The sequence below is a fragment of the Talpa occidentalis genome, unplaced genomic scaffold (genome assembly GCF_014898055.3).
Source record: "Talpa occidentalis isolate TD23 unplaced genomic scaffold, MPIMG_talOcc4v2.1 talOcc4.10, whole genome shotgun sequence".
Classification (NCBI taxonomy): domain Eukaryota; kingdom Metazoa; phylum Chordata; class Mammalia; order Eulipotyphla; family Talpidae; genus Talpa; species Talpa occidentalis.
In genome coordinates, this window is record NW_023600993.1 from 89489835 (window position 1) to 89499984 (window position 10150).

Sequence of the window (10150 nt, forward strand, 5' to 3'; positions counted from 1 at the left end):
CTTGGGGTGGGGGGGTAGCAGCAGGGCAAACACCCAGGAAAGTGGCAAGTCCTGCTGCTGCTCTGAAGACCTGATTAAGAAAAGCAGCAGAAATGCCTGCTGGCGATTCTCTGCTTCTTCTTGTCACAGGCCCGCTAGAGAGCTGTTTGGGGGAATGACACCAACACACAAATGAGATCCGAGGTGTTGTCATGAAGATTTCTCTTTCTGGAAAGCTGCAGCACTTTAAAAGGAAGGACAGATTTTCTCAGGGACAACTTCGGGGTCAGGCAGAAGGGATCTGGGGATGCCAGCCCCTATTGGCAGCCAACTCAGTTCCCATTTAAATGCCATTCAGAAAATGTTCAACATCACTTGTCATCAGGGAAATGCAAATCAAAACTACCATGAGATACCATCTTACACCAGTGAGAATGGCACATATTAAAAAAACTAGCAACAACAAATGTTGGCGAGGGTGTGGAGAAAAAGGAACTCTTCTGCACTGTTGGTGGGAGTGCAAACTGGTCCAACCACTGTGGAGAGCTGTGTGGAGATTTCTGGACCTACTAAACATAGAGCTTCCATAGGATCCAGCAATTCCACTCCTAGGTATTTACCCAAAGGACACAGAAACATCAATTCCAAAGAACACCTGCACCCCTATGTTTATAGCAGCACTGTTTACAATAGCTAAGCTTTGGAAACAACCCAAATGCCCAAAAATAGATGACTGGATCAAGAAGATGTGGTACATATATACCATGGAATATTACTCAGCATTCAAAAAAGATAAACACATGCAATTTGCAGCAACATGGATGGCGCTGGAAGGGATCATGCTCAGCGAAATAAGCCAGAAAGAAAAAGAAAAATACCGGATGGTCTCACTCATAGCAGGAATCTAGAAAACTTAAATAAGGGACCAGGAAAATGAATAACTATAAGAAAGTGAAAATCAAAATCAACAAAAAATTATGAACCAGAGACACTTTTAGGGGGCGGGGGCGGGAGGGAGGGATTGGGGTCAGAATGGGGGGGGGAAGCAATTGTATGGGGAATATAAAAATAAAATTTATTATTTAAAAAAAAATAATTACTCATACCTCCATGGGAAAAAGTCCATCCAAATGGGATTGGCCCAAAGCAAGGTCCAAAAGCCTGCCACAAGCTAAAGCACCTTCCAGTGGGGACCCACAGAAAAGGATCAGAAACAACCAGACAAGTCTGGGAGGAAAAGAGCAAAATCAAAACCAATATAAAAGTTGCCATTGTTATCCTCCACGGGTCTCTCACCTACCTCTGTTTCAACCAGTCCATAACCAAAAGGCAAGCACAGTTTTTCCCACGTCTCTCTCTATGTGCCTCGACCAGGTCTCCTGTCTCTCCATCCTGTTTCATTCCTTCTTCCATCCCTTCTCCAGCTTCTTCTTTTCTTTTGCCCCACCCTCCTTTGGGTGGGGCAGGAAACCTGGAACCTCCCCCTTTCCTGGGGATCACCCTGTTACACCTTGACACAAGTTCAAAAACCTCACACTGTGTATAATGTAAACATTTGGGGGGGCTATTTTTTTTTTTTACTAGGTCTAGTATGACTCCTTCTGGCAATATACTGAAAAGGGTCATAGAAAATATAACAGGGTGATATCAGGGTGATGAGGATAGAAAGTGTGCACGTGAGAGGTATGAGGTTGGGGTAACAGTGTATATCCATCAGCCCTAGTGGGGCGACAATAAATAATTTCTAAGAGAGAGAAATCAAAACATGGCAATACAAGTATATCCTCTCTGAGATATGACAGTAAAATCTAAAACACTCAGTTAAAGCCTTGAAAAGAGTTACTTCTGGGAGGAGGAAATGGTGGGAGGTTAGGTAAATCCAGCTTACCTATTAGAACTTGTGGAACTACTTGATTTTCAAACCATGTGCATATGTACCTTTGATGTAGGTAAATAATGATTTTCGATCATTAGGTTAATGTTATAATGGTTACCCCCAAAGAAAACATACTAATAATACTAGTAGGTGTTCTGGGTTCTTCCTGAACATAAGATCAATGCTTGAACACAATTATAATCCTATACCACGGTCAAGAATCATTGAAAACAGTAATAATACTTTTTTTTATGTCCACAGACTGGAAATTGTTAAAGCTAGCTCTAACTAGAGACTCATCAAACCATCATGGGACATCTCTAAAATCATGAATTACAAGACATCAAAGCAAAACTAAAATAGATGCATATCATGAATGGGAAAACTCAATCCTGGAAAGATGTCAGTTGACTAAAATATTATGTAAATTCAATGTGATCAAATAATAATTCTAAAAGGGTTTTTCATGAAACTTGACAACGTGATCCTAAGATCACTTGGACCGAAAGAGTCATGACAGTTTTAAATAAGAAAAGGTGGGAAACTTTGCTCAAATTGGTTTCAAAACGTATTACATGGACGTATCTTGTCCATGTAGCTTTGACTAAGAGATGAGCAGCTCAGTGGAAAAAGATCTCATGGGAAGAACCACACAAGTATATGGAAACTTGATATAAAGTGAAGGTGGCTGTGACCATCAGTGAGTCTTTTTTTTTTTTTTAAGATTTATTTATTTATTTATAAAGGCACTGGGTACAGTCAGAAGCACGGGAGAGTGAGCGAATTCACCAGAGCCAGAGCTGGGAACAGAACAGGCAGACTGATGAAATACACTGCTGAGGGGAGCAGCGGGCATCAGGAGAGGTCTGCCCGCCATATGGGACCCTCGCTGGTGGCTGGGGATCAAACCGGCACTGCAGAGGCTGCGGGCAGCTTTGCAGCCCAGTGCTCAACCGCTGGGACACCAGGGGAGGCCCCGATCAGTGTGCCTTGATAATAAATTATAACATGAAAACCACTTGCACACACACACACACACACACACAGAGCGAATCAGTGTAGCTAGATCAAAAGCATGAATTAAAAAAGCAACACTTGATCAGAAAATGAAAACTGTTCTGCACAACAAGGCCCCCAAATGACACAACATGCAGCTTTGCAGGCCACGCTAGAAGGGCGAGGGGTGCTGTCCCGTGTGGGGGATGACACTAAGATAAGAGTCTTATTGGGAAGTTGTACTTCAAAGCACCAGGTAAAGCTTCAATATCCAGAATGAGAAGAATTAATAAAGTGTGGATATTCTTCTATTGAAGACTACAGAATAGTGGAAAAATCAATCACTGGAGCTGCATGTATCAAGATGAATAAATCCCACAAGCTGTGTTAAGCAATAAACTATAGGAGAACATCCCGAGTGCTGTAAACTGGATAATTGCATTTATAAAACATTTAGAATATGCAAAGTAATATTAAATATTGCTTAAGTATGTGTATCTATGTTATAAAAGCACAATCATATCTGAGGATAGGAAACACCAAATTCAGGGTAGTGTTTCTACAAAGGATCAAAAGAACACGATATTGGGGAGCCTCCCTTATGGCTCAAGGGTTGAGCAGCACAATATGATGCAATCTGCAGCCTCTGCTGCACGAGTTCTATTCCCAGCCGGCCAGGGAGCTCCCCACATGGCGCAGCAGACCTCTCCTGTGTCACCTGCTGCTCCCTTCAACAGTGTGTTTCAGCCTGTTCTGTTCCCCACTCTCTCTCTGGTGATTCCTCTCACCCTCCTGTATCTCTAGCCAGCTCTTGCATGCAAATATAAATACATCTTAAAATAAAAAACAAAAGAACATGATATTAGTATTTTGCAAAGATAGACCAGAAACTCCATGAATAATTATAGAGAAATCCTTCCATATTTCAGAATAGAATAATGCGTATTCAACCAGTGATCTCAGGACATATGTATGAAAACTTCTTGATAGTTCAGTCAAGACAGGCTGTGTGCTTGCAGGAATATATCTCTTTCATCTTGGTTGTCCAGTCTGTGTTATGTGAAGCTGATATGTGTAGGCACAGTCTCCATGTGCCTCTGTGTTTCTGTGGTTCCTGTTGTAATTTCTCCTCTTCCATTTATATGGTAGTTACTTGAGTCCTCTCCCTATTTCTTGTTGAGTCTAGGAAGGGAGGAGGCTGCAGAGCTGGAGGCGCAGGCAGCAGGGAGGAGGGAAGAAGCTGCGGGAGACATGTCACATTTAATGACCTGCTCGTGTTCAGGACGCACTCCCTGTGTGTCTCTCATGGCTCTGGAGTTGTTCTCTTGGGCAGTCCCTGAGATAGGCCTCTGCACCCCAGCCTTTGCTCTCGCCCTTGCGCTCACGCCCAGCCGTTCTGGGCATCACGCAGAGCCCCAGAAACACCTAGAGCAGCAAACCTGGGACTGCTCAACACTCCCCTCACTGTGGATTCCTTTCTACCAATGAGGCCCCCATTTTCAAATAATGTAGAGACTGTGTCCAAAGGAGCCCCCCACCCAGGCCCTCCATTCAGGCCCTTGCCTGTATCTTCCACACCACCCAGGCCTCCCCAGTCACTCTGGAACACCCTCTGCAGTTCACCAAACACTTTCTGGATGCTGGGAATGTTTGAGGGACCTAAGCCTCCTGAGGGTGTTGAGGGAGGTGTGTTAGCTTCTCTTATTTCCCGGGGGCCCTGACCACGTGTGACCGGGGGGCTGCCCTCCACCTGACCTTGCCCCTCCCGGGACAGACCTTGGCCTGCCCTCCCTCCCCAGGACTCACAGTCAGGGCCTCTGCTTCCTGTGCATGTAGGAGGCAGAGACACCCACCAGCACCAGCACCTTAGAGCCCAGGAGGAGAGCGATGAGGAGTGGCATGGACTGCTCTTTGCCTGGAAGACAAGGGACAGGAGGCGCTATTAGGGGCCACACTGGAGCCCTTCCCTGGGCCTCCACTACCCACTGGGCTCCGCTGGTCCGTCAATCCTCTGAAGCTTGAACCTGCGTCCTTCTCTAGATTAAGGCAGAAATCAGGGTAAAGAGCTTCCTGAGGTGCCATAGGGAGATGACCGTGCTCTACTGATTATGAATGTGAGGTTCGGGGAGTTGAGGGGGCCCTATAAGAGCAGTGTGACCAAAATAAGGAAAATCCACCACTGTCTGGTAGGATGATGCCAGATTTGCTCTTTGCACAAGAAGACTCAAACCTCAGGGTCTCGTGAGTGACCTACCACATGTGCAAGGAGAGTGCGGGCTGCTCTTAGGGGAGGGAGTCCAGGCCTCCCGCTCCCCAGGGATGGTCTCCATGGTGGAGGGGGCCCTGCAGTGTCTGACCTGTGAGAACAGCTGGCTGGGGAGCACCTGGTGGGTGAGGAAAGGGCCTGATGTTGGGTGGGGCTGTAATTGGGCCCTGGTGGGACCCGAGATGTGGGGTGTGCCCCTTGGGCCAAATCACTGGGGGCCCTTCTGTCCAATGGGGCGGCCAAGGACAGTGCAGAGAGCAGCTGCTTCTCTCCAGAAATGGTCTCTGCAGCCAACAGCTACTCAAAGGGCAAAATTAAACCCCACCCGCCACCTTGTTGCTCCTTGACTCCATTCTCTATAACTCTAAAACCGCAGGGTATTGAAGTGGACATGATGTCACAGGGGAAGGAATCTTGCAGGTTGTGTATTTTAGTGAGTTCTTGTGATGTTTGCTGGCCCATGTCAGCTCCAGACTCACACCCCACAGAGACAGGACAATACTTCAGAGGCGCAGCATCAGCCGGTGATGCTGAATAATGGGGTGTAGAGACCAGCACAGACTGGAGATTCAGTGGATTGTGGGGAGCCAGGAGGGGTGGCTGACCTGGCTATTGCAGCCACTATGGGGGGCAGATGGTAAGAGCAGGACTGAGAGTGGGAGCTTCACCTCCAACCCCCACTTTCTCTTTCATGCTTACGTCCATGACCTGCAATGCTCGGTTCTGAACACTTGACCTGTGGGCACTCAGGGTGTGAAAATTGGGATGAGGCAGCTCCTTTATATTCTTTTCATAGCTGTGCATTCTAGATTATCAATAACACATGAATTGTTACCGGTGGCACTAAAAAAATAAGATAAAATATAAAAGGTTGGGTCAGTTGGAGCTGAGGCCTGACCTGAAGTTACATCTGTGTCCTGCTTGTCCTTGTGAGCTGAGGCCGCCAGGGTGAGGGCTTTGGAGACCGCGGGCTGCCCGTCATGCTCCACCTGGCAGGTGAGCACCATATTCTCCCTGTGGGCAGAAGCGTTCACCAGGAGCCAGCTCGTGCAGGTGAAGGTCCCATCCTTGTTCTCCAGGAGAGTTGAGGGCTTTTCTGTTCGGGACACGTTTCCGTTCTCCAACCAGGTCAGCTGTAGGTTCCGGGGGTAGAACTCCTTCACCTGGCAGGTGACATTCACCTGGTTCCCTGCCGCGGGATACTGGGAAACCTCCAAGGTAGGCGGGACTGTAACAGCACAGGGCAGAAGCTCTGACCTTATGGCATAGATCCCAGGGAAGGGGCCCCATCGCTTGCCCCCCACCGCAGCAGGTGGGTCACCCGGGACATGCTGGGCAGGCAGCCGGCCTCCAACACTGAGGCTCTCTCTGCATGTGTGTGCGACCACTAAGCAGAGTGCCCAGCCGATAATAGATGCGCAAGGACTGGAGGGTAATAGGAGGGAAATCAACAGGCCCCGCCACTGCAGGCAACGGTGGGATCACAATCACTGTGGCAAATAAATGCCATCCCCAAGCACCTTGGGCAGGGCTATAGAGGGTGCCCAGTGATGTGGTGAATGGGTTAAGTTCAAGAAGCTGCTCAGTCACTGCCAGGCATGTGGGAGGTGCTGCCTTGGCAGCTGCTGGGGAGACTGGGGGAGTAACCCGCACATGCAGGGCTGGTGATGGCCAAGGATGGTGGGACTGGACTCTGGGACATCAGCGCCTGGTGCGAGAGGGGAGGAGCAGGCTGTGTCTCGGTCAGGGCTGGGCTGGGGTGTTCATACCTCGGATGGTCTCAGACAAGTTGGCTGTCCCACGAAGACCGCCGCCCTGCAGGGTGACGTGGGCCACCTCGCAGATGACCTGGGAGCGGACGTCCCCCGACGCCATCTGCACCGTGGCTGTGCTGGAGACGTTGTAGGAAACGGCCTCTCCTGGGGGGTCCACGTTGGGCCGGGAGGCTGGCAGTTCTTTCCTATTTTTGAACCACTTCAGGCTGATGTCTCTGGGGGAGAAGCCGTGGGACTGGCAGGTGAAGGTCACCGTCTGCCCAGGGGTGGCCCTCTCTGTGGGTCCCGATACCACAGGGCGAGAGGGTTTGGCTGCGAAGGAGCATTTGTAACAATAAGCGTGACTGTGACTCCCACCAAGGATAAGCGGGTGACGCTGTTTATAACTTCACCTGGTTATTGTTTCGTCTCTAGTAGTGCTGGGGGGTCATCACCCTCATTTAGGGACACCCAGGTTCCCAGAGGTGAACCAGGATCGGGGCAGGGTGATAGGGTTGCGGGGGATTTCCAGAGTCTGGGCTCAGGAACTACATGACCTCAGTGTCTATAGCTGTTCCGGGCCCGTCACCCCGGAAGACCTTCCAAGGTCAGAGAAGCATTCACAGAAGGAATGCGGGACATGGGGGCCCCATGGAGGCTGGCACCTGCCTGCCAGCCCTGGAGAGGGTCCAGGCACCTCCCTTCCTCATCTGTGAAATGGGGACAGGCTCTCTCTCTGGGGTGCATGAGGAAAGCAGGCCACTGAGGCAGTTTCAGAAGATAAACTCAGATGAGTAATAAGCACAAGTCTGGTCTCCCAGCTCTCCCCACGGGCGGGGAGGGATTTACTCCAAACTTTCCATTCTTTAAACCATTTCTCAAGTAGGTCTCATCTTGTGCCCAGCTCTGATTTTGAAGGGAGGGGTCAGAGGGCTGTGAATTGAGGTTCTCCTTCTACTTGGGGTCAGTTTTGGGTTGGAAACAAGGATCCGTGAGCCTGAGGGAGCCAAGGCGGGCGTTTCTCAGTGGTCAGAGCTAGAAAGAGGCAGAAGCGCCTCCCTCATACTGGGGAGGTGCAGAGCCCAAGTCTCCCCACCCAGGAGAGACCTCATGAGGGACCCCCTTGTGTCTCTGTTCTGCATCCTAGAGCCTCCGTGTGTGTTTCTGTGCAAAGTGGTCAAAGCCCCACCTGGGCAGAGGAGTGAGGATGTGCCCAGCATGGGCGGGTTCACAGCAGGTGCTGACAACCAGCTCCTGTGGCTGCTGTCCCCGTCCCGGTCACCACCCATCTTGGGGTGGGGGGGTAGCAGCAGGGCAAACACCCAGGAAAGTGGCAAGTCCTGCTTCTGCTCTGAAGACCTGATTAAGAAAAGCAACAGAAATGCCTGCTGGTGATTCTCTGCTTCTTCTTGTCACAGGCCCGCTAGAGAGCTGTTTGGGGGAATGACACCAACACACAAATGAGATCCGAGGTGTTGTCATGAAGATTTCTCTTTCCGGAAAGCTGCAGCACTTTAAAAGGAAGGAGGACAGATTTTCTCAGGGACATCTTGGGGGTCAGGCAGAAGGGGTCTGGGGATGCCAGCCCCTATTGGCAGCCACCTCATCTCCCATTTAAATGCCATTCAGAAGCAGCACATCTCAGAAAGCTTTTCACATGAACAGTGGAGCCCAGGAGATACTTGTTAGTAGGAAAAAAAAGTATGTTTTCTTCATTCACCTGAACTGTGGAACCAGAAAGTCAGGTTCCAGACCTCACCCCATTTCTAAGCCATGCGACCTTGAGTCTCGACTTTCCTGGTCTGTAGAAGGGGTGAATCAAGCCATGTAGATCAGCACCCGCCACCACGCCTGACTCTTAGCTGTTGCTCACAGAAAGGAGGGCGTGACAGTGACCTGCTGCCACACGCGGGCGGGGGGCCCCCACGGTACTCACCACTCACGGTGACCTGCATGCCTGGTCCCGACTTAAGCTCTGTGTCAGGGCTCCCCTTCTGGAACTTCACACAGTAGTAGACCCCAGTGTCTGCTGGGGTGATGTTACTGATGTGGATGGAAAAGTCCTTGTTGTCTCTGATTGTGGGATCTGAGGCATTGGTTACTCGGGGGAAGGGTCCTTCGTCTTCTGCTCCTTTGTAACTGTAGACTAACTGCCGGCCTGGTCCCAACCCCCTGAACCACTTAACATGCCCCACAGGGAGCAGGGAGGTCAGGGAGCAGCGCAGAATGACCGTCTCTCCGGCTGCCACCTACACGGACTTGTCAGGCTGGATCACCTGCAGCTCCTCCTCTCTGGCTGCTCCTGCTGGAAAGCAAAGCAGTTCCTTGTTCATCCTGCGTGACCCTGAAGGCTTTCTCAAGCACTATCACAAGGACCCGCTGACAGTGCTCACCTCAGGGGACCCCTGGGTTCAGCACATGGGGATATTATCACCGGGAACCCCCACAATGAGCCTGTAATGTGAGGCTGTTCCAAATGAAGTGGCAGATTTAGTGCCTGAGGCCTCTCTGGAAGGGTCATGATTCACCAAACACTTGCTGGACACTTTGTGGTGTCAGGACATATTGCATTTTCAGTTCTTTAACGTGATGGACCAGGCGAGTCTTGAGACCATTGTTTTGTGAGTGGCAGTGATGGGTGTGTTGGGAGGATGTCCTTGAACGGCAAGAAACTCTGTGGGTGAAGCAACCTCTTCCTGAGATCACATGCTCATGGAAGGGGCTGTTCCCTGGCCTGGGTGCTTGAATGACCAGGAGGTGCTGAGCTCCCGACACACAACGAACGAGGTATTTAAAAAGAAGGAAAACATAGTTTTAAGCCTGGAATTTTTTTTCCAATGCCATGATCATGTGTGTTAGTGTATATTACTTCTATCATTTTTTCCCAAAAACTCAATGGCTGAAAATAGTGAATTTCCATAACAGATGAGGCATAAACAGAATGTGGCTTAAATAATGGAATATTACTCAGCCCTAAAGAGTAATGTCCTTTTATGTAGCTAAATCTTAACAATATTTTGCTAAAAAAATATGAGCCAGACAGAATAGGACTGATATACAGTTCTTATTATAGGCTAGAATTAGAATAGGCAAATTCATACATAGAAGTAGTAGGATGGAGGCTATCTGGGGCTTCTGGGATAGAATGATAGGGAATTTATTGTTGGATGTGTACAAAGTATTCTCCTAGGATGTTAAAAAGATTGTGAAGTGCATCTTGTTAACAGATTGAAATAGTGTGAATGTACTTGCGGCCACTGAATTATAACCTAAAAAGTG

The 10150-nt window shown here is 49.3% G+C and overlaps 1 protein-coding gene across 1 annotated transcript; it reads right to left on the bottom strand.

The window, feature by feature from the left end:
* Positions 1–3778: 3778 nt before the first annotated feature.
* Positions 3779–9204, bottom strand: LOC119237671 (signal-regulatory protein beta-1-like). Its single transcript, XM_054692977.1, has 7 exons — positions 9125–9204; positions 8815–8944; positions 8592–8637; positions 6887–7204; positions 6016–6345; positions 4658–4766; positions 3779–4091 (listed from the first exon to the last, which is right to left on the bottom strand). Exons 1-6 carry the CDS (start codon positions 9202–9204, stop codon positions 4660–4662), a joined length of 1011 nt encoding a protein of 336 aa, XP_054548952.1. The 3' UTR covers positions 3779–4091; positions 4658–4659.
* Positions 9205–10150: the final 946 nt, after the last annotated feature.